At 41.9% G+C, this 25502-nt stretch overlaps 1 protein-coding gene across 1 annotated transcript in view; it reads right to left on the bottom strand.

The window, feature by feature from the left end:
* Positions 1-11502: 11502 nt before the first annotated feature.
* Positions 11503-25502, bottom strand: part of LOC308327841 (E3 ubiquitin-protein ligase NEURL1-like) — a 32166-nt gene continuing 18166 nt past the window's right edge. The window contains exons 4-6 of the mRNA XM_080781402.1: positions 21296-22042; positions 14943-15092; positions 11503-14609 (exon numbers count right to left, since the gene is read on the bottom strand). Of these exons, the coding sequence (XP_080637528.1) occupies positions 14365-14609; positions 14943-15092; positions 21296-22042 (1142 nt within the window). The 3' untranslated portion in view covers positions 11503-14364. The remainder of the gene's footprint in view (positions 14610-14942; positions 15093-21295; positions 22043-25502) is intronic.

Raw genomic sequence — 25502 nt, 5'->3', positions numbered from 1 at the left:
TTTGCATTTCTCACAGGTATGTGATATTCTTTGTGTCTTTGTTTGTCATGCTATGGTTTTAATCATAATGTTAGGACATGAAGTAGCAGGCCAAGGACCGTCAGCTTGTGAATAGAAAGTTGCAGTGCATCAGCAGCAGTTTCGCTGAACCTTCTCTTTAGTATGTGTTGTAAAGCATCACTTTTTACTACCCATTTTTTTTTATATTTGATTAAGTGCCCAAAATGCTAAATGATATGGCATCCATTTGGTATAAAAGATAATGTGCCATAACGTGAACAATTTATGAGCATTTGGCTCCAAGCCTTTAAGGGCAATGTTTTGGTCACAGGGGATAGTATTAAGCCCAACACACACCGGGTGCGCAGCGACGCGGCAACGCCTGGAAAATAGAAGTATAGAACAGTGGCGTATCGGAGCGTGAGGCGAGGCGTGAACGCGCGTCGGTGTGGGATAGGTTCATTGAAAATAACGGAGGCGGCTGTTTTGACGCGCGGCGTTCGCAGACGGTGTGTGATGGGCTTTAGTATTCAAACCCGTTAAGTAGTGCTGCACAATTAATTGAAAAAAATCGAGATCTAGATTCAGACATCCATGCAATCTCCTTTCTAAAGCAAGCAAGAATCGTGCAGCACTAGCTGACTGCCCAATTCATTTTAGTTACTCGTGTTTTTGCTACAAGGGAGAGACTTTAAAAGAGGTTTAAGTCAAGCACTTTGATGTTTAAAGCCACAGTAGTTGGCTCCATGTGCCACATTTTTTATGTAGTAATGAGATGAGAATCACATTTGAGCAAGAATCGTGCAGCACTATTGGATAAAGTGGGCTATAACAAACATTAACATACTGTACTATACTGTAATGTCACTGGTCAGTGAATTTCAGATCAACTGGCCAACTCGCTGAGGAGAAACATGGATGAAGATAGAATAACAGAATGACTTGACTGAAAGAACAGATAAAAATGAGAATAAAGTTACAGAGTGAAAATCTCGTTGAGTCTATTCAAAGTAAAGGAAATGTTTGACAAAGGCAGGAATTCATGTTTAAGGTACTTACCTTAAACATGAATTCCTGCCTTTGTCAAACAACATTTCCCACTTCTCCCAAGAAACACTGTTCTAGTAAGACCTGTATTTTGACTTTGGCTGGATTTCTTTCAGTGGTCAGTGGCCAGCTTAAGATAGCATCTGACAGAGTCAAGGTTTGAATTATGAACGTGGCATTGCAGTCCCACAGTCAGAAGCTATACAAGTGTATTTTCCAATACATACAAATGGAAATCCTCAAAATCAAAAGATCAATGAGGTGAAATGGAAGGCACTGGAGTGACTCTGCCGGCTTTGATGCCTTTTTATTATAGGTGCAGAGTACAGAGATGGACAACGCTTTGAGGTATACTACATCTTCCTGATGAAGATGTATAGTGTCCTCTCTTGCCATTGTCCCGTTTCTGTGATGCACTCGACCTGCGTAGCTTTACCTGGCTGATGCGGTGGAACTGAAATAATAAAGAAACCCCAAGTACAATATGTCACTTAAAAACTGAGAGCTAGGATATTAGATTGTTTAATCAGTTCATATTTATATAACATAGATGTACTGTACATAGGCCCAATAGTAGTGTCCCTACCCTCTCTCTGACTCTTTCCTACTGTACTGTAAAGCAAGAAATGCTTTCCAGACAGGAAAAGTGGCACAAGGTACAAGGCCAGACTACACAATGTGAGAAACATGTCCTCTTGAGGCAATTCAACAAAAGGTTGAAGTAAGTTACTTTCTTCCTTGGCTCAGCTAATTGTATGGCAGTGTTGGCAGGTTGTGTTCAGTGCTTGTGTTTCTTGTCATATGAAAGGTCAAAGATTGATATGTTCATTATGTTCAGGGCCGCAGGCTTTCAAACATTTCACAAATAGGAGCTTACAGCTCTGATGATTTTTCTATGTAGTTGAAAATAAATCTTTTATATAGGCCTAACAGCCTTAGCTGTTAGTGGCTGAATGGATTGGTCATTTGCAATTAAATTACAATGGCTGACACAACACAAAGCTAATGTATTCTGAAGACATTAAGCCGGTACAACTCTCCATGGCCTCTGGAGGGCAGCAACAACCAACAGCTCACTGAAATTCTCTCTCCCCTCTTTTTATCAACAAACTGAGACAATCGGTGTGTGAGGGAATCATCGCATCATCGTGACTTTGCTTTTTAATCATTTCTCAGAACAAAATTAGAACATTTTGCTCATATTGATATAATTGCACTTGTCAGCAGAGGCTGGCTCTTGACAGCCTCTGCTGTCTCTGTCTCTCTCTCTCTCTCTCAGTGCTCAAGGAAAGGGCTTTCTTGTCCAACAGTACACCCAAAGCTTAAAGTCTTAACAGCAGCATGATACACAAACACAAGCACTCAGCATGTGATGTCTGATTGAGGGTGGAAATCATTAGCACGCCACCTTTCTGGAATACAAATCCAATATCCTTCCTGAATCCTGACACATCACAAATGCATTTGACCAAGCGACTGGTGAGAGGAGATATCAGACAAGCCCTTTAAGCCTTTCGAAAAATGGTGGCCAGGTTCACAGAGAGGTCTGAGTGGAAAGTCTGTGTGTACACACAGACACCAGAGAGAGATATACTGTATTCATGTCACTTTCACAAACCCCGGCTGTGTATGCCCCAACACTCAGCCCCCCCATCCAACATCCATCCCCTGAGAATACTTGGCCATGAACAATGGCCGCCGCTGCCTGTTTCATATCCAGACGTCACAGGGCAGTATTTGTACGTATCGGAGTGCAGTGTAAAACAGTCCCACATTAGCGCCAGGCCAGCAGAGTAGTAAATAACAGATGATGTTCACTCTGGCCAGGTCTACATACCTCCACTCTAAACAGTTTCTGTGTGAGTTATGGCTGTTTACTAAAAGCCTCTTGTCGTTGTTATTCATGTGCTGGGATGTAACACAAGGCATACTACCGTGCAGAATGGTCCCTTTGAGCATTAGAGAGGCTGAAACGTGACTGCCTTTTTTATTGGCCATTTATAATTTCCATGGAAAATCAGTGTAATTCCATCATTTAACACTTGACTGGGACAGCAATGAGGTAGGAGCTGTTGGAAATGCTAGTCTTTTCATATACAGGCACACAAGTATTGGCCTAGGTTAAGGGCATTATAAGGGCTTTGTCCAAGTTAGCCCAAATCCCCAGGGTACAGGGTCACACACGAGTATAGTGCTAGTACACTAGTTTAGTAAACTAACTAAGTGCTTGGTTTAGCTAGAAAAATAAGAAATTGTCTGCAAATTACTGTATGAAACAATGTTATCCAACAAATAAGAAATGTGCAGGTATCAAAAGCCAATACCAAGTGTTGTAGACCAGGCAGAATTGTGTAAAATGTGCTGTGCTGAAGTCAAATTGATTTGGTTTTTAAGACTATCAAGGGGTTCTGAATTCAAATTTGCTATATGACCAGCTTAAAAATGGCCAATAATATTGATATCCACATTTGGTACTACCAAACGAACAACATGGAAAAATGTGATTTCAGTTGAAATCTAGCTATGGTAAAATTAACTGGAACAGGATACACGTTGTACACCGTGACCTTCTGGAAACCCAGAACTACAGTTATGCACAGAGCCTATCAATGTACTACTAAATGAGTATTACACCTGGCGATAGGAAACATTCATTTGTATGTTTCAGTTTAAATAAGTGACTTTAAACATTTATTGTTAATTACTTTTGTCACACCCCTAGTTGTTATCAACATCACACAGGTTGTGCCCTAGACCCAAACCTTTTAGCTCAAGACACCAAGAGAAATGTGACTCTCCTCCGGACCAAAATCTACAAGCTACAAGCTGACTACTACTTCTTAATGCTATTAGAATATTTATTTAAGGATTGCTTCACTCTCTGAATACATTTTTACCATTCCAGCTGCACTTCCAGACTTCTGTGTGGATCACAGGCATACGTTCGAAGATGTGATTAATTGTTGAAAAATATGTAAATAATAGCCTTAGGAATTATTCCTTCAAGCCGGGAATGGCAATGCAACCTTCTTTTATTTCCACTCCCAGCCTTATATTAATTTTTTTATTTTGTGTTATGTTTAGTTGTATTTTCTGTGTCTTGCTGCTGTGTTCTTTGAAAACATTACGAGAAGTTGAGGGAACATCAGGGGTTGTCTGTTTCAAGCAAGGCAAATTTGTTTGAGCTGACATGATGTAAGACAATATCATCTCTTCCCAGTCCTTCCTTACCAGTGGATGATGTAGCTAGAAGCAAGATGACAGCAGGTGGTCCTGGAGAAGGCTTGGGCATACCACAAATGCACAAGTGCAGCATCTATGAAATAATAAAGCATAATAATAAAGCATCAAAAACATTTGTGTCACAAAGCAGCATGCAACATGTATATATCAAAAGTATTTTCAATGTCAACTATAAGTGCAAAGAAGATAACAATTGCTTTTAAAAGAAAAAAAGAGAGAAAGAAACGTGGACATCAAAATGCTATCCAAATAACATTCTTAACATTTTGACAATAAGGATAGAGTGATTCTGAATAGGTGAGTCTTCAGACAGCGATAGAAAATTGCGAGTGAGTGACGTTCTGAAGGGTTGCAAAATTCCAGGAAACTTCAAGGTGTAAATTTCCCATTTGGAATAAAATGGAAATATACCATGCCAGATATAAACAAACCTTGTATTATATCATAAGCAGAACAAATTGTAAAGCATTCAAAACAACAACAATATAGTTACCGGTAAGTTGAACTTTAACCTAAATTACGTGAAAAACAAAGATCTTGAATACCATTTTTAAAACATAAATTAAGGAGGTCCTCAGGTTTCAATATATTTTCCATGGACTTCCTCACCGTCAGATCTCGTTTAGTTGAGTTGTGATAAGCATAATGTACAGTATAACTTGCTTCAGAAATGGAAATCGAAAATAAAATGTAAATATATTTTTAAATATATTTTCGTGAAATACAGTATAGCTTCCTGCCTCGGATTTGGGAGGTGTAGTTACAGGCTCTATATAGCATTCAGAGATTGTGGAATACCGGTACTTGTCTGGCTCCACGAGACCAGAGGAGCTCCCTCTCATGTTACTGTATGTCTCACTTTGAAAAAGTAGACCTACGTATATGCCCAGAGTATATAGGAATCATGATTAACCTAAACATGCCTACAACCTAGTATTGCTTTTTTTCCTCAAAATAATATATTTAAATTTAACTTAACCTCAAGGACTTTTTATGGAATTCCTGGATTTTTATACCCTTTACATTTCCTAGTTCTGACTACAAGTGGGAGTTTATTCCACATGTTTTGAGCCAGGAGAGAGGACGTGTGGAGCGATGGCCAGGGCTCAAACAGCCTTCCGGTGGTAGCTGATCTAAGTGAGCAGGAAGGGTTGGGGGTTTGATCATGTCCTGAACATATTTGGTTGCCATGCCCTTGGCTGCCTTGTAGGGCCTCACCAGTGATTTGTACTGGGTGCGGGCACCACGCAGAGGCCAATGAAGGGAACACAAAGGAGGAGGAGACGTGAACATTTTGTGAAGTTAAGTAAGGGCATGCTAGGATTCCAAAAAGGAGGGAGTTGGCAATAGTCAACTGTGGAGATGACTGAGGCCTGGATAAGGAGCTGGGCACTGTAGGCAGACTCGTTGGTGAGAATGAAGTGTCTGATCCTTCCGGATGTTGTAAAATGTAAACCTACAAGACCGAGTGATCACTGCAACGTCACTATCCAGGTTCTTGGCAGTTGTAAGTCAGTTACAACTCGTGCCACCAGGGAGTTTGACGGAAATTAAAAACTCCTGTAGGGGGCAGGACTTACCTCTGTGATGAAGAGAAGCTCTTGTCATGCAGCATGTACTCTTCAACCTGTGGAACAGAGCGAGAAGGAGAAATTTGAGTGATGAACCATGAACATACACCTTTATACAATCAATGGCAGCCACACAAATGGAGAAAGGGAGGGAGAGAGAGGGGGAGGGAGTGAGGGAGGGAGAGATCAAGTCACAGGACACAAATTATTATAAACCAGCGGCATCAATCATTCTTCCCAGCATAAAACCCTGTCTGTGATGCATGTACAGTCTGTGTGATAAACAGTCCATTTGTGTATACAGTATACCAGTGTTTATCAAACATTTTGCGCCCAAGGCACACCACATAGGCAAGTCAAACACTCATGGCACACCTGTTTTAATGTATACATGCAAAATACTCTATATCGCATCTCATCAGTTATCACTCCGACTCTGTAAATGGCAATGCCAATTAGCAATTACTTTCAATGGTGTGACATTCTGGGGAGCACATGTGGCCCCATGTGCGGCTATTGTCATGGCCTGAACAGTGTTTGTGCCAAGTTTGGTGCATATTGAAGCAACAGTGCGCCTGTAACACTATTGGCAGACCCCTCAACAGTGTTGAAACTTGAAACGGTGCGCCTGTGGCATCCAGGGGCCCCATGTGGACCCTGGGGGCCCGTGATGTGGCTACTGGTGTTTGCGCCAGTGTTTGCGCCAAGTTCGGTGCTGATCGGTGCTGAACATGGTTAACTGAACAATAAACCTAGTACGTACAGTACATATATTGAAATGTATTGAAAAAGTTGTTGGCACAGGATAAAATGCTCTTCGCCAGATTCAAGCACAATTGCATTAATCACAAGTTTGAACATAAATCCCAGCCCAAACACATTCCCATGGTAAACAATAACACAAAAATAGAATAATGCACACAGAGATGCATAGCCTAGGGGGAATCCTTTCCTGAGCCATATACAGTAATACAGGAGCTCTGGACGTTACAACCAGTAATAGTCCGGCGGAGGGGCGTGGGAAATTTCGTATAGTTTTTTTTTATTGCCCTAAAATATTGTCTATATATGTATACATTCATGCTGACCGGCTGTTGCCATTGAGCAATTTATTTTATATGTGACCATATCATTAACAACCTAATAAAAAAACATTATGCTTTACGTAGCATGTAGTCTCACGTAGCCAGACAACTATTCCACAATCTCCAAATGCTATATAGTCTGGAACTACACCTCCCGAAATCCAGGGAAAGGAAGCTGCCATTTCCGTTCACGAAAATATATTTTTAAATATCTTCACGTTTAAAATGTTAAGCTGCCATTTCCGTTCACGAAAATATATTTTAAAACATCTTTACATTTAAAATGTTTATTTCCTTTTCTGCTAAGCAACAAGCTATATATGCTTAGGTGATTTCGATTTAGGATTACATTTGCGCTGAGGAGGCTCCACTTTATATTTTACTCATGAATCATGATAAAGCATTTTTTTCCACCCGGTACTACGGCACGTTGCGCGCACGCGCCTACAAACATGTGCACAATCTGCGCACATGTACAGCTGATATCCAGCTGATAGCCTAAGGTCGCATTCACACCTCTAATTCGGTAGACTCGATGCGAATGGTTGCATCATTTTTGCATATTTAATTTGCTGCGTTTGCCTTCACACTTCACACTGCGCTGTCATCCGTAGCAATTGGAAATGCAGCAGGGACCTTTATCAATGTGTTCAATTCATAAACTACACAGTGAAATCTATGGTGTAAAAATACTTTACTAATTACACCTGGCGATAGGAAACATTCATTTGTATGTTTCAGTTTAAATAAGTGACTTTAAACATTTATTGTTAATTACTTTTGTCACACCCCTAGTTGTTATCAACATCACACAGGTTGTGCCCTAGACCCAAACCTTTTAGCTCAAGACACCAAGAGAAATTTTACTCTCCTCCGGACCAAAATCTACAAGCTACTAATAGTACTAAATAATAGTTAGGACGTCACGTAAAATTACAGTAACGTGCATGCAGTGAGTCGTCGGGCCTCTCTCTATCGGCATGGAGGCACAGCGCTGAGCACACTGAACACAGACAGCAGCGCAAAATGAATCCGACCTCTGACGTCTACAAGTTCGAGATCAAAGTCCCTATTCCCCACACAGTGACAGTGACAGCACTCCATGTTTACGCACTACAGACAAGACAGAATTTATTTTTTCTTTCCGCTGCATAAAATATGCCTTCTCCGTCTCCAACTGTGTTTCCTCATCATTCATCTGCCACATTGTTTGCTTCATTTCCTTTATTTGATGCGGGTTGCATTCACACCTTCAGTGAATCGAAGTGAAGTGAAGCAAACCCCCCGTTTTTTTGGCAAAGTAGAATTGATTGATGAATCGATTGAGCCTTCACACCTGCTAAATGAAGCAAGAAAAAGTCCTTGGGCTAAAAGACGGCCATAGCCGTCATCACAAATGTGATGAGGTGAGCACATTTGGGTAAGTGGCTAACTGGCTATTGCCATTTTTAGCCCAAGGAGTGTTTTCTGTGCAAAACTAATGCTAGGAATGGATTCAGAATCATGAAAACCTCAACCTTTGCCTCCAATTTCGACATCCCGCCACTAGTCTCCGACATTCTTGGAATGGCCGCGGTACTTTACATTTTTTTCAAGGGTCCCGCCATTCCGACACGGGACATATTCAACAGACAACCCAAGCCACCCCCCCTCAATTAAGCTATCGCATTCAGCTATAGCACATACAGCATTGGATGATCTAATGAACATGTGATGTGATCTCTGTGAAGGAGCCGGACAGTTATAGCCCTGCAGAGGGGTCTGCTGACCGATTGACCCTCAAGAATGTTCAGTATGGTACCTTCTGACTGAGACAGCAGTCACAGCATCAAGTGATACACACACACTGTCAATGATGTCAGAATTGAGATGTAAACACTCTGTTACTGGGAACTGTCCAATTCCAGGCACCACTGGCGGCTGGCCTTCATGTTCATATACAAGGAAGTACCCTTTCAAATGACTTGTTTCCATACAGAATCAGTCCCATGGGATACCCTTGTACCATATACTTGATTCCATTCAGTTGGATTAAGTGTCATCGCCACAGATCACACCCTGACTTGAATATGTCATAAAAGCATTCATTCACAATTCACACCCATAACACCAGAGGGAGCGCAACAAACCATGTGCAACCCAGTTTCAGCACTAACAATTAGGACTAAATTCATTTCACTCCTATGCCACCAAAATGTGGAACGCCCTACCAACAGTCATTAAGACATGCAAATCCCTTGACTCCTTCAAAACCGCTCTTTCAAAACCGCTCTCAAAGGGCACGTACGGACAGCTGCAATTCGAAACTGGCCCCCATAAAATCTGAATCCCCCCCCGCCCCACCCACTCCCTTATTCCCCTCACCCTATGTTTTTTCCCTTTTTGCCTCTATGATTTCCTGTTTTTGGCTATATAGAAGTGTATATTTGTATGTCTAAATGTTTTGATGAATTGAAAACGGTGGGCCCAAAAGTGTAATGCTTTTATGGTGTCATCCACTCACAGTTAACAGTTTTTGTGTTGTGCTTGAAATGTACTGTAATTCTGCAAACTGTTAATAAATACTTCAATTCAATCAATCAATCCATGAAGTATAAATATAATTTGGTTTTGGGTGTAAATATCATGTTTTCATATGCCTTGATCGAACGATATTGACAAATAATAAATAAATAAAACTATATACCAAATTTCCCACTTTGAACAAAAAAAGCTTGTTGGCTGCCGGACAATAAGGAGAGTTACAATAATCAAGTTTTGATATGACTGATGTCTTCCTCATGTCCTGGGTGAGGAAGAGTCACTACACAACAATAACTGTTACAAGGGTTTGGATAATGAGCGACTATCACTATAGTCATCATAATAAATATTTGCTTGTTTATCCAAAAATGCCTGTGATCTTACATACATTAATTCATACAGGCTAGCTAGGGAATTTGAATGTTATCCAAACTCAAAATGGGTGATGGTAAATGGTAAATGGTGCATTTATATAGCAAGGCGCTTTACATAGATTGTGCAATACATTCACCCATTCACACACCGATGGCAGCGGAAACCATGCAAGGCACCAACTAGCACATCGGGAGCAATTATGGGTTCAGTGTCTTGCTCAAGGACACTTGCGGTTCCCATCCAGGCACTCTACCCCTGAGCCACCGCCCCCGTGATCCACTGGTCCTTCTTTCTAGGCCCTGTCAGTTCCATTCCATCCATTATCATTATCATTTCAGTAACTTATTAAAATAAAATTCTAAAACCTCTTGTCGTCCCCTTAGAAATAGGCAACATAGCCTACTGTAGCATGATGGAGCTTCATGTAGCCATGGTTCACATGACCTGATGACAGTCATGATTATGACAGTGAACATATTTCAGGGCTAAGCTAAGCCCCATGGTGCCAAACATCTACTTGGAGCTGTGCTGACTATTTCAGCATAATGTACACAAACACTGCATAATCACCTCAGCTAGCTTTACAATTTGGTTTTTGTTTTCCTTTATTTAATGCTCCTAGCATCTGGTTCACTTGTCAGCAAGATCCAGTCATCCAAATTAGATATCAAAACGTAGCTTAATTAGTTTATTTAACACTTGTCAGCAAGATCCAGTCATCCAAATTAGATATCAAAACGTAGCTTAATTAGTTTATTTAACACATGCCAGTGGCAGTACCACACACCTTTCATGGGTGGGGCGGCCCATCCATGGTTAGTAAATGCAACGTGGCAAAGCGCGCAGGTTCCATTACCGGTGTATATACGGTATGCATTTAAATGAATCATTAAGAAACGTAATCCTCCTTCCATGCACAAACGAGAACGACAAACCTTACCTGAAGTAAATCAAAGTCAGGTGCAGACGTGTTCTTCACCACCCAGCTCCCTTTTGTCCTCGGTCAACAAAACATTGCACATTCGCAGTGAGTGCAGGAGGACGGCAACAATATTTTCAGTGCACTCAAGCATTATTTTGTGGACATTGGACCGCGTGGTTTTAATTTTTAACACTATTTGAAAAACACAGCTTCACTTATAAATTATAATATAATGTCTGGTGGTAGACAGTGGTGTGGTGATCTGTGGGTTTTGTTTTGTTGTGTTGCGTCAACTTGCGTGTCTGTCTAGTGACCCACTAAGAGAACGTGACGTCACCATAGAGTAGGGGTCGGGGACGTCTCCCCATTGAAATAGCGAAAACCTCCCAAGATGGCGCCGCCTAGCTATCCCTCAGACTCAGTATACTGACTATAGCTGTCCCTACCTTAGAGTATATGTGGTCCCTACTCTTAAGAGCTGTGCATTGAACTCCATTGAACGATTCCTTTGTCATTATAGTCATTCTTGCTTGATTCAATAAAAAAAGAATTGGCGCTTGCCGCTTGGACAACATTGGGTGGGCCCCCCACTGCCTTGAGATGGCGCTGTTGAGTATAAATCTCTCCAGATCAATCAGTAGGCCCAGCCAGTACTCAAGAGCGCCATCTCCAGGCCGTGGGGCTAGATATTAAAATACGAAATCAAAGATATTTAGAGTAGACCTTTAAAGCAGTTTTATTTAATGTATGTTGATCTAAGCACACAATCAATGAAAACCAATTCTGATTATCTTTTTCCAAAGGCCATGGGCAATCCTCTTACTTAAGTAGCCTAATGGTTTGGTTTTGGTCACATTTGAGAAACAAAATCAAATCAGAATGTCTACTCTATTGGCATAATTCATACAGTAGACCTCAACACAGAATAGATACTGTAGGATTGCAATATGGTCTTGAAATGTGCTTAAGTGGGAAAATATAATTTCAATACAAAAAATATTTAGAGTAGGTAAAGCAAATGCTTCACTGTATTGTATTCCCATGTGAAAAGCATATTTTATAGTGAAAATCAGCTAAAACAAACATATTTACCTCAGTGGCACTGGCTATAAAATAAGCAATACTTTAACAGTTTCATCTGACATGATACATGAACAAATAGTGAATAACAACATTGACAAAATAAATAAATCTCATAATGTACTTACTATACACTATACATATCACCAATATACCTTTTCTCTGTTAAAAAGTTTCATAGCATTTCATGTTTGAAAGGTCTCATTTGGTCAGAAAAACAAAAAGGGCAGAAAAATTAAAAGCTGGGCATTTCTCGAGCACAATAAAATTCCAGTATTATGCAAAGACACAGCTGGGGTCTGGCGATATTTAACAGCACTCAATACAGCAATTTAATACACTGATATTAAGCACACCAAAACATTTTCTTGGAAATCACACCATAACTTTGTACTTGGCTTGTGTGGGTTGTACATAGCTATAATGTATATGTTGTATACTGCAGATTCGAAACTACCTGGATATTCTTCCCAATACACTACTGGTTCCTACAGTGTTGTAACTGACTCATTGCCAAGACTCTTCTTTTAAAAGGCACCCAGAAATAGTAAGATATCACTGTGACACTGATCCTTTAATAATTTATCTTCAAGAGTGGCGAGATGACACGAGTAAACACCATGGAGAATCACCACTTAATATCTTACAAATAATTCAATAACAAACAAAACTGGCTTTTTTCTCTTTACATTTCAGAGCAATAATGTGTTATCATTATTCATGTGAACATGTCCACAGAGCTTCAAAAACATTTGCCTTAAAGACACGAAGCAGCACTCTGCAATGGATATGCAAATGAAAATCTCACACACCATCCAACAATAACAAGCTACATCTTTGTCACTGACTGTACACATGTGTGAATAGTATACATGGTTCCCTCCCTCTTGTTGTCCCTCCAAATGTAAACATGGTGCACCCAAATCCACTGTAATCATGTTTTACCTACAGAGCTTATTTTTTCAATGGTCTTCAAAACAACTTGTATCTCCTGCTCTAATTTCTTTCCACTACTTTTCATTACATTACTACTGTCCATGCAGTACCACACAGTTCTAAAAGAGAAATGTGCAATCTGAAGTAAGCAAACCCTTAAACTGGAATAATAACCTCTTTTTATGAGTACCTTATTATAACAGGAAGGTTGATTCATCATCCACGTGCGCTCTTTAAACCTACGCCATAAAAGAAAATACTATACTGTCCTTCAGTTGTTTATATTTTGGATGACTCTTCTCCCATTACACCATCCACCAAAGCTTTCTAAGCAGCCAGACACGGCAGAGAGACTGGACATGCAACGCAGTACGCAGAGCCCACATTTTAACAAGCCATCAGATGGGAGCTTTGATATATCCGTGCCGTGTCTCTGAGCAAACCGTTTGTCTTGGCGCTCTTGCAGACACGCAGCCAAGGTGCCCCTTCCTCCGCTGTGTCTCGTCTCTCACTCTCTCTCTCTCTCTCTCTGTGAACACAGCGACATCCTCTCTCCACCTCCTCTCTCCCTGCTCTTCATTGATTTACATCCTAGCTCACTGTGTGACCTTCTAAGGCGAGATCGTTCACACATTTTCTCCTTCACACAAGTCTGCCATATCTGATAAAAGGGCACTTTGAGAACAGTAAGCGGAAATATACAGTGTGAATTATGCTTTTGTTTGACAAATAATAATTTTATCTCCCTTAACCCTTAAATTATAATTACAGTAATTTATACAGGTACTAGGTTGATTCCACAGCGTTCTCCCATGACCTCTCTCTACTTAAACCAACGGCCATTCCTCTTTGTTTCTCCTCTTTATTCCTGAGAGATTCCTTGCAGGATCCCAGATAAAAGTGTTTAGTGTTGATTTTTTTTCCTCGATTTGCCAGGAGACTGACTAATGGCTGTCAACAACAACACTTGTCAATGTGGAGACCTCTGAGGAATGATGAAGGGTAGTGCCTGATGGAATCAGCAAGATGGTTGTCTTCCTCACTGCCTTCACGGCTCAAGACAGCTTCTCCACTTTCAAGGCACCTAGCAGTGGTGCTATCACCAGTGAGTTTATTGTTGTGCATTGAGTTAGAGAGCTTCAGAGTACTGCTCTATAGAAAGGATACAGAGACCATAGGCATAGACAGTGGTCATAAGTAGACTCTCGGACTGGTTCTGAACAATCTGAAGCCCCAGTTTGAGCATCGATATAAACCGTTTTATTTTTGTTGACCTGGCCATGTTTCAGATGACATTTATGTCACCAATCAATGCTGGATCCTTATCAAGACACCACAGGCTGTTACCCAGGTAAGACTTCCAAGGCTGACATACTGTAGACATACTGACATGACATACTGTGTAATTGTCATTTAATATACTGTAGATCTTGACTTCCAGTACCTGAGCAAGATTTCATGCACAAATGGCTTTTGTACTCTTTGGTAGGCCCAACTGCTGTCTTGGGAGTCATGATTAGCACACACAGGTCTCAAGTCAATGTGTTGTGTCTTTCAAATGACTTTGAGGGCCTTTGCCACACTACGTACTTCGATAAGTCTTTATAATGTCTTTGATAGTCCTTCTGCAGATGGGGCAGCAAGCATTGGTCATCTTCTTGAGTTTTAGCCCACACTCGTAGCAGAGACACATGTGTCCGCAGGCATAAAGCACAGTGTCCACAGCATTCTCGTAGCAAATGGTGCACTCGTCACTCCACGAGCTCGAGAAGGATGGGAAGGAGGGCGACTCCAGGTGGCTGGAGAAGGGAGAACCAGGCGTCATACCTGAGATAAAGGACAAAACAGGGATGCATTAGGGATGTGCAAATGTATGACAAACAGATTGAGAGAGTGAGCAGTGAATAGAGAGATGGAGTGTGTGTTCCTAAAGTAGACCACATTTTTGGGGCAGATTTGGGGTAAAACTCTGCAGTTTCATAAGGTTAGGGTTAGGAAGGGCAATGAGTTATCTATAAGTGCTGTTGTAGGGAAAGCGATATGGGTCTGGGTAGAAATATGATTTAAGTACAACTGCAATCAATTTCTTCATCTTCCCCTGCAATGTGTATTCGGTGAGAGCTGCCTGAAAGTGGTGCAACAGGTCGAAAACGAACAAACCGGTGGAGCAGCTGTAGGTCATCTGGTAGCTGGTGTTGAGGTTTATGTTCAAGTGTGTGTCAAGGTTGGTCCCCGAGTTGGATGCGTTGGGAGTACAGGACGGGGAGCTGGGTACTGATGGCCCTCGGATGTCCGGGTGCAGAGATGAGCCTATACATGGAAACACAAATGTCACATTTCACTAAAGTGGTCAGTAAAATGGACAGTTTCAGACCTCAACATCAAGGGCTAACCCCCATTAAAAGGGGGGGTTATAACTTTTATATCCAGAAAAGGGGGGGGCTTTGTTCTGTCAGAAAGATGGAGCATTAAAGATTGGACAATTTGAAAAGATTATGATTTTAGACCGGAAGGCACTATAGCAAGTAGCAACCCGTAATGATTGGGAAATGACTTGCTCCAAGTCTATGAATGGATTAATTACATTTTGGCTCAGAAAGTCTAAGATTGGAACCATATTTTTGACAGAAGTGTTTTTTTCAGCAAGAAAAACATGTTTTCTTTGTCCCTGCATGCATCTGAAGGCTAAGTGACGAAATACATAACTGCAGCTGTGCATCAAAAAGCAATGGAATTGATCCTTGTGAGAGCAGACAATCAAGTGTTTCCAATGTTCTAGTGTCAGCAACAACATCTTTTTACAATGTTTTGGCTCAAGCGCGTTGTGCCTAATTGACTCTTCTGTAAGCAGCCATAACAAAGCTCCTGAGCATTGACAGACAACATCTGTAATCTCTTAATGCAGAGCCCCAACGCCATAATGGTGTAACTGGAAACCAATGCTGTCATTCACTGCACTGACACATGCGCCAGAACAACCGATAATTAGCAAATAACGCATCTCCTCATGTGTCCCTGTCTCTCTCCCTGTCACACATGCACACAGCCATGCACATTACTTACACACTCAAACACAAAGTCTGTGTTATCTTTCTGCAGATGACTCTGTCAGAGTCAACGGTGTGTGTGGGTGAGTTACTGTACGCGCCTGTGTGGTAATGCACTCTCACCAGGGACCCCCGCCCCACCTCTAGCCCCCATCATTCCTCTAGCCAGTGTTGTTTTTGGCAGCAGATTTTAGTTTCAGTCATAATCTCTTGCATAGTTTTCATTTCAGTTTTAGTCACATTTTAGTCACCCGGAATGTTAGTCTAGTTTTAGTTGACTAAATATCACAAGATTTTAGTCGACTAAATCTACAGTTGATTTAGTCTAACAAAATGTATTTTGGCGGGCCTTGACGCTGTTGTAATGACAATGTTTTTCACTTTTTTTCACTAATTGTAAAATGACTTATACTGGATCTCTCTAGTTTTTATTTGTTGTCGAAATTGTCAGAATATAGTCTTAGTTTTAGTCATCATAGCTTAGTTTTCATTTAGTTTCTATTTAGTTTTCGTCAGTGAAAAAAGGTAGTCGACGAACATTCTTCGTCTTGGTTTTAGTAGACGAAATCAACACTGCCTCTATAGCTGCACTGTAAAGTAGCTGTTGTCTGTCCATCCTCATCCAGCCCACCCACCCCCATGGACACTACCAGACCATGGACTTTAGGCTGCACTGTCCAACACCCCCTATCCTCATCCAGCCCACCCACCCCCAAGGACACTACCTGACCATGGCCTTTAGGCTGCACTGTCCAACACCCCCTATCCTCATCCAGCCCACCCACCCCCATGGACATTACCAGACCATGGACTTTAGGCTGCACTGTCCAACACCCCCTATCCTCATCCAGCCCACCCACCCCCATGGACACTACCTGACCATGGCCTTTAGGCTGACATTGCTCCTCCTGCTTGCTGGCAAATCACCTTATCTCGTCTCACAGGTCTCTATGCCAACTCCAAAACCCACAGATTAGTTTTGCCCTACTGCATCTGCCAGGCACAAAACATTGTTATTTACACTTTGTCCTCCAGCTGTCCCTGACAAAAATAGTGTTACTTGGCTGGGCCAGTAACCTGTGGCATGGTATCTTCCATGTGCTAAAGTTGCTATTTGCAATCTAGCAGTGCACAACTGTAAATATGCCTATCTCATGACGTGTGCTCACTTAACTGATCATATTAGATTATAATCAGCATCAATTGATAAGAGAGGAGGGGAGGGGTGGAATGGAGGATATTGTGTGATAAAAACAGACCTACGTAAATATGGTCCACAAATGTGGCCATCCTAAGGTCACTGTAGGACACACTATTCCCTGAGGACTGGGGTCTTTTTTTGTTGTTTTTTTAGACCACGCCAGCTGCTGTAGTCTAAAAAGTCTCAACCTACACATAAATAAACTACATATAAATAAACACTGGGTCATTTGATATGCAGGGCAGTGTTGTTGTTTATCTATTCAAAATTGACAGAGACCTCTCCTGCAATCTTTGGTTGTCTTAATTGTTGTCTACAAATGTATTATTAAATGTCTTGGATGCAAATAATAAAACCCAATATGTACTGGACATATAATAACAAAGCAGGCCACTGTTTGTGGCTAATAGCAGACATACTAAATATATTTCTGCGTCATCTGTTTTTCAATCAATTCAACAACTGTACTACACCGTGTAGTACAAATGAAAACAACTCCCTACTAAGACCTTCTTAACATGACCTTTGTGATAGAGCAGCTGTTAACGGATATCCTGGTCCCCTCTAATAAGAGAACAGATGCCCTTCATGTCTATTCATACATCCTAGGATAGCTTTCACCTTCTGTCATTATAGTGCAAATTCACCCCTGGACCAGGAATGGGAAGCCTACGAATGTGCGTGGGTATGCAGGCAGTACACTATGAAATACTGAGTGTTCATTTCAAATGAATCCATTTAGGTCCATGTGTACACAGTTAAATTAACTGCCAGGATTTGTATGCATATAAGAGGCTTCTATAGGGGTTCCCTGTTCCCAGATTAATGTAGCATGGTTGTAGTAGCACAGGGGTACCCCAGGGGGGTCCCCACATGATGGATGGGCGGGGGGGGGGGGGGGGGGGGGTAATCAATAAACTACAATACAAACTCTGTCAAACATTGGCAAGAAAGAGGCCAACATTGTGAAAATAGCCAATCTACAAGCTCACAATGCCTCGCAATGAGAGGCGTTGTGAGCTTGTAGATCTGCTATTTTCACAATGTTTATCTGTGGAAACGAGTCAAACAAAATGTAATGCCTCAACTTCTACGATTCCAAATTCTACGATTCCACCCCCCGCCTGTCAGGGTGGGGGGTAGGGTGTGGGGGGGGTGTTTAACAGCCCTGGGGGTGGGGGGTTTAACAGTTTAACAGCCCCTGTTAAAATATGATTATTTTAGGGGGTCACGGCCTGAAAAGGTTGAGAACCACTGGTGATGAATGATGTAGCAAATTCATGGTGGCTTTCATCACATGCTTATCAAATGCAGGGCTCTCTGCTCTCTGGGTTGTTTTTGAGGGGCTCCTATGTCCAGCGTTTGGTGTGTGTGTGTAAACACAAACTTTGTCCTACACAAACATTAAATTCCATTGACAATGAATGGACAAGTTTGAGTGTTTGTGTAAACACAAACATTGCGTAACAGAAATATTGAAGACGAAGGTGAGGACGCAAATTCTGATTGGCCCGGAATGAGATGATGTATGATGATCTACGATGATAAGAGCGCCCCTTCTAATTCCGTGTTGGCACTGGCAAGGTTCACGATTTAATATTTTGACCGATCTCATGCAAAAACCACACACAGAGGGGGGTCTGGCATGGAGGCTCAGCCAGTTAGTGCATGGGTAGTTTAGTTGTCTCTCTCTTGGGTTTCCTCTCTCTCTGCACTGACCAATCTTTAATAAAGACATGCCAATATGGGGAAGCTGAAATGCAGCAACAGCTAAAACTCACTGATCTTTTAAAGTGATGTGAATGATTAGAAGAATCTCAATATATCTCATGTTACTAAATGGCCGCATGAAACAAAGCGGTCGACTCCAATCTGTTCCATCTCACACAGCCAGGGACAACCGTGTGACTCTGCTAGGTGGCTGCCCGTCTCCATGGTAACCTGTGGCTGAGCGGGTGCAGCGAGTGGGCGAGCCATGAGACATCACAAGTGCACTCCACCCGCGAGCTGGAGTGGGTAATGGCTTGAGAAGCGCTCATATACGCAGCATATGAAACCTACATGCAATTACATTTTAATAATGCATACGAAGGAATAGATGCCTCCGGATAGATGATGCCGGCTGCAGAGGGAGCCCACGCAAGATAGAAACCTCCTCTATCCCAGTCAAACAGACTACAAGGAGAGCCGATGAGAGGAGAGGGAGACAGTAGAGACAGTACATTTCCCTTTGGCTTTGAAAGTGAGCGAATTGAATATAATGATAAAAATGAAAATAATCCATCAGATTACTTTTTATTTTAGGAAACTTTTCCTTTCCCTTCTACTGTCGTTAGCTTCTGTTTAGAGAACTGCCCGAAAAGTTGAGACAGAATCAGTAACATTAACTTGGAATGCAAAACCAGAAAAGAGCTACAGGGCTTGTAAATAAATGAATAGCGCACATATTTTGACTTAAATGCAGGCAGCATGGCTTGATGTGGAAAACACATCAGAAACGTTACATCGTTTCTTAGATTTTGGAGAAAAATATGTGAAAATCAACTTGCAGAGACTTGAAATTAGCTTGAGATGCATGTACAACACTTATGGTATCTTCATCCTTTGTCAAAAGCGCTGATTGATTTCAATGATTTGGAAAGTTGATTTATGAATGAATGAAACGTCAACACTGACATTTCAAATAAGTTTGGTAGTGATTTAACCCATTTTGGGCGGGAACCCCTTTTGGTGTTTTAACTAAGCATTATGTTATCTATCTTTAGCTATTGAAAAATAGCAGATCTACAAGCTCATAGGTCTTGTAGGTCTGCTATTTTTGAAAAATCTTAAAAATGCGGCACAAATATTTGAATATATATTCTTTCACAGCGAACGTTTTTTTAATTTCGACGTCAGGCCTAAATAGGTAAATGCCCATGGAGAAAATGTAAACAAACACTCATACAGAATACTGTATGACTGAAACTGTGATTAGATAATGACAATGATGTATTGATGGTGGCAGTGATCCTTGGTAATGGGGAGAGGGTTGGTGTGGTTATGAAAGGTGATATGAAGGATTCCACAATTCATATTGACCCTCCACCCATAAAAAGCTGATGCACAGTTGATGTGCTGACATGCTGACTGGGAAGTTTTTTATATTTTCCACTCAAGGCACTTGCACACAATAACACTATTTTCTGAGTCAATAAATCGATGAAGTGAAATAAAAGCCTTTTGTTGATTTTGCGTTGGCATACAAGCTTTCTGAGGCAAACGAGACAAAAATGATTACTATTGCATAACCATAACCGTTTGTTTCACCTCATGAACATCAACAGAACATTTCCTTCAAATCCAAATAATGCATCCATCATTACGATGCAATTTCGCAAGAGTGATGACATTTAAGCCTTTGTATCAAAGTAAGCAGAAGCCATAGGAAAATGTAGAGATAAAAAGAGTACAGAAAAATGATCTACCATTAACATCCCCTTTCCAAGGTCAAGCTAACTAAGCCCAAGCTAACTCCACAATCATCGAGTTGGCATCTTAACGCCACATTTGAATCAAGGCATTAATCAAGACCTGTATTCACAGGCTCATGCAGGATTGGTAGAGTAGAGAAAAATGTATGATAATTTTTGTGTTTGTACAAATGTCTCTGGAGCAATGAGCAGCAACAATGTGTGCGTGTACGTGTGCATGTGTGTCCTAGTAATTGAGTGTATAAACAATTCCAGAACTGTTGATTGTTATAAATTATTTCATTTAATTATTGATGTATAAAATTTTTCCTGGAATCAAATAACAAGTGAGTTGTCAGACATTCTTGAGTTTCAGTTTATCAAAGTTTGCATTCATTTGCAAACTATGGGCGGAGTTATAAATGCCAAGAAAGATATACGCGATGATAAAAAGCCAAACACAGAAAGACATTTCATGTCGTGGGTGAACTGGAATCCAGCTGTCGCAGTTCGTTCAAGGACTCCAGAGGCTCTACTTCTCAACGGAAGAATTTAGTGAAACACTCACAGAGTGTGTTAGCAACATATATGTTAACTATTTCTGTTTGTACAAAGTTTAAACGCACGCACACATTATTACATTCTCCAACATAATTAATGTGACAGTGGGCTCTGCAAAACCATTTGCTGCTTTTATGAGGCTATAGTTCATTACACCGTTCATATACACTGCAGAGACTTGTATTGTACTTTGTATTAAGCATAATTTCAATGTCCCTTCTGGGATGAATAAAGCATCTCTCTCTCTCTTACCTAAGATCCTGAGTTGTGTGATGTTGCCGTGCAGACCATAGAACATCCAGAGAGGCCTGGAGTTGTCCACGCACAGCTGCATTCCTGCACTGACGCCGTTATGGCTCATCACGACCTCCCCGTCCACGTTCACCACAAAGCCCAAGATGTCCCCGCTCTGGAGCGCCGCCGCCACCCGGCACACCGCCCAGAACTCCTTGCGGTCGACCAGGGCGTCCGGGTTGTAGGGCAGGTCGCCGGGCCTCAGCACGGCGGGGTCGCACGACGTCACGCCATAGGAGAGGGACCCGACCCGCGCGACGGCGCCCGCCTTGGACACCTTCACGAACACCGTCTCGGAGCAGCGCAGGGGGCGGCTGGTGAACACCAGAGTCCTCTCCTCGCCGCGCGGCTCCAGCCGAGCCACCGTCTGCTCGTCCAGGGCCGTGACGTGGGCGCCGCGTACCGCGTGGAAGCGCAGGTCGCTGTCGGACAGGGCGGGCAGCAGGGAGCACTGCTGGGAGTTCTGAGAGTTTTGCGGCACATGGCAGGAGAAGGAGGAGGAGATGCTGAGGGGCCGTAGCCTCTCCTCCTCCTCGTTATCATCATCATCTGCGACTTCCTCCTGGAGGTCCTGGTGCTGCTGGAGGCTGAGGTCACACAGGCTAATGGACAGGCGAGAGTCGTCTCCGTCCCGACGGATGGAGGTGCGGTGGGCAGCGGTAAATGACCGAGGACGCAGGCAGTCCATGGGAACCATCTCACTGTCTATGGAAGCGCACACACACGCACACACGCACACACACACGCACACACGCGCACACACACACACACACACACACACGCACACACACACACACACACACACACGCACACACATTAACTCAACAATAATTACCGGAGTGCTTGAAGAGCAGAGCATAACCGTGAACAAAATCGAATCTAAAGGTCACACACCTATCTTCATGTTTTTCTATGTGTTCTCATGCAGACCATTAGCTTGTTTTACATTCATCGTCCAGACGTCCGCACACCATTAACTGGTCACAGCTGCGCACATCAGAGGCACGGCCATGATCACAGTTGAAGCTACAGTACAAAAAACATTGTGAAGCTCAGGTGCGTAGTGGGCACTCCAGTGATACCCAGTGTCAGAGTCGAGCCTGTCGCAGCTGAACCACATTCAAATAGGGCTGTCACGATTATGATATGTCACTTGACGATGAATTGTCACACAGATAATTGCGATTAACGATTTAATTGTGTTTTTGTTGTTGAACACCGGAACATGATGAAAATAAATCTATTTCTGTTCGGCTTTTTAGGCTTTGAAGTTGCACAGGGCAGATCTGACAAATAAGAAATTACTGACATATTTAATAACTTTTAAGTGAACATTAAATAACTGATCTTGTACATCTGCTATTTCCACTATTTTTGAAAATGTTTGAAAATACATTTTTCAACGTGGAAACGACAATTATGCAAAAATAATGGTGATTATCTCAATTAGGCGATTATGTATTGTACAATAATAGTTGTGACATGCCTACTGTACATACAAAACACAGGACACCACTCCGCTAAGTCTCACTATGACTGTCCCCATATAGCTTTGGTTTTTCATGATAATGCACACATGTGGTAACCCACAGGAATGTTTAAGGGGCTGGAGTAGGAAATGCAGACAAATGTAATGACATATTAAACAGGACCACGTTGGAAATAAGTGTTTCATTACGCTTTTATGTGTATGTCCTGGGTTTAAGTTATATTGCGTAATTTGCATTGATAGTTTGTATTCCTTTTACCAAAGTCAAATCAAGTCAAACCATGTGGCTGTAATATTATAAAAGGTTATTTTCTACTGCAGCCAATATACCCCTTTTTGTTATGACCAAGAGCACGCACACATTCCTAGACCTCAGCTGCATCCACTAAGCTAATACAGTTTCACCTCTTCTATATATTTACACAACATGCAAACAAAAGTGATGTATCAGTTACAACTTTGAATGATGCACGCAGCACCCGGATATAAAAAATGTCTCACTCCTGTAACTAAGATACTGTACAGTAGCTACTCTGTAATTGTATCACATTTCTATCTGTGCTGTGTAAGAACTCATAAATAGCCTTCACCGTGCAAACGGTTGAACACAAAACCACGTGGGAAGATCAACGTCATGTAAATAACCAACCCGGAAATGTCTTTCCTTGGTTGGTACAAATGGATATGCATCATAGCCAGCTTAGGGACACGTTGCCTGGCCCTCCAAACATGGGCTAAAATTAGCCTGATTGGACATTTGAGAAGACTGGACATACACTGGCCAAGGAATGACAAACATGATGGCTAAAGCTGTGTGGCTCTCAACCTCTCTCTCTCTCTTAGGTATCCCGGGTGGGAAATAGATGGGGAGGGAGTGTGAAAGAAAAAAGGGAGAATGAAAAACAGATAGGGTGAAGTGAGCAGAGCGGCAGACAGAGTCAACCTCACCCCCCCCCCCCCCCCCCCTCCCTCTTTATCACACAAAGCAAGCACATCTCCGGCCCACCACAGATAAACTGCTTGACCTTAATTATTTCCTCAGTCAGAGTGTGCACAAACAACCATGAGGGTCTTATTATTAGCAGGCTTATCATCTTCAAGGCAGAGTTAGCCCGAGCACTTGGGGTTCCCAAGAGATCTCCTACTGGAGCTCACGATTCATTATGAGACTTTGAACTGTGTTTTAAACTGTAGAAAGGATTGTGACACAGGCTTATACAAGCCGTAAACATTCTGAAAGATCTGTGTCGGCCTAAAATATAATGTTTATTCAAGGACCTGTTTTTTATGCACTGCATTGTGTGTGTGTGTGTGTGTGTGTGTGTGTGTGTGTGTGTGTGTGTGTGTGTGTGTGTGTGTGTGTGTGTGTGTGTGCGCGCGCGTGCGTGCATGTGCGTGTGTGTGTGTGTGTGTGTGGGCATGCAGATATGCCCTCAGTCACCTTAAAGTTTAAAGTGACGCTCTGTTGCCAAGGGGAAGTGCTATTTAAAAGATAATTAATGGTGTATACCGTATGTCACTTAACACAATTAATGGCTTACAATCTTCCATTATGTCCTGATTTGAGGCAAGAGGTTTTTGTTGTTTTATTACTGTTGACACTAGGCCAAGTACTGTGTGAGTAGCGTGGTAGCGAAGGGCTTATAACTGGTTCCTCTTTTAGATGGAGTGCCCAGAGTCTTGTTGTTTCCCCTCATTAAAACGTCAATCACACACTGACAGGTGTGGGCCTGCATCCTTTGTCCTCTGAAGATTGTTTGCAGTTTATTGTGCCAGAAGAAATTAACGCTGGCATTCACTATGGCCTCATGTGATGCCCCTTGTCCATCCACTTTTACAGCGTACATTGGAAAAGTGCCAGTGGTTTTATTATACAATGTATTAAGCATTAAGGGCAATTATATTCTACTTTGAAAATGTAAAGTTTTCTGAATGGCAGGAGAAAATTGTAATCTCTTTTTTGTCATGACAATACATGTTGCAGGCACGATTAAAGTGCCCTTGTCAAATGGCTTTGAACAGGTCCAGCTACTCAATCTGTGGAATACACAGCTAACTCACCCTGTTCTCAGGGGTCAATGTCATCTTATTACCACAGGAGCCGTGAGAAAAACGAAATAGAAAAAGCCTGAGAACTCCCCAATGCATCCTTGTTGACAGTTTGGGAGGTTAGGGAGGAACTCCTTTTCTAGGAGGAGGAAGGAACATGGTGAAATAACCCCTACCTATTCTTAGTTTACTTTCTCATCAAACAAGGGAAAATCCACCAGAGAGTCTAAACTCTCAACTCAAACCAGTAAAACAAGTCACGTTGAATGTAGACACAGGGAATGTGTCGTCCAGGTTATCGGACGTGGCATCCCGTTTCTCTTCGCATACATGAATGCCATTAGAACGGTTCACTTATCATAGCTGTAAAAGCCTTTTCAATATCGATGTACCAACAGCAAGCCTTACCCTCTTCAACTGTATAGATAGGGCATGAAATCATGTGTCAATCATCCAAAACCCCAGCCTGTCAAATCCTTTTGCAGGATGCCAACGCAAGCTCAACGCAGTATCATTCTGGACTGATTCTGATCTCAGTGATTCCATACATTCAGTGCCTTTTTTTAACCTTTGACTGCAGCAGCTGTGACTCAGACGTTGCTGTGCAGTTGAACAGGTACGGTTCAG

Source organism: Protomyctophum bolini (assembly GCF_963924005.1).
Source record: "Protomyctophum bolini genome assembly, chromosome: 14".
Taxonomy (NCBI): Eukaryota; Metazoa; Chordata; class Actinopteri; order Myctophiformes; family Myctophidae; genus Protomyctophum; species Protomyctophum bolini.
The sequence above is the reverse complement of the archived record's forward strand: the minus strand, read 5'-3'. Positions and strand labels throughout refer to the sequence as shown.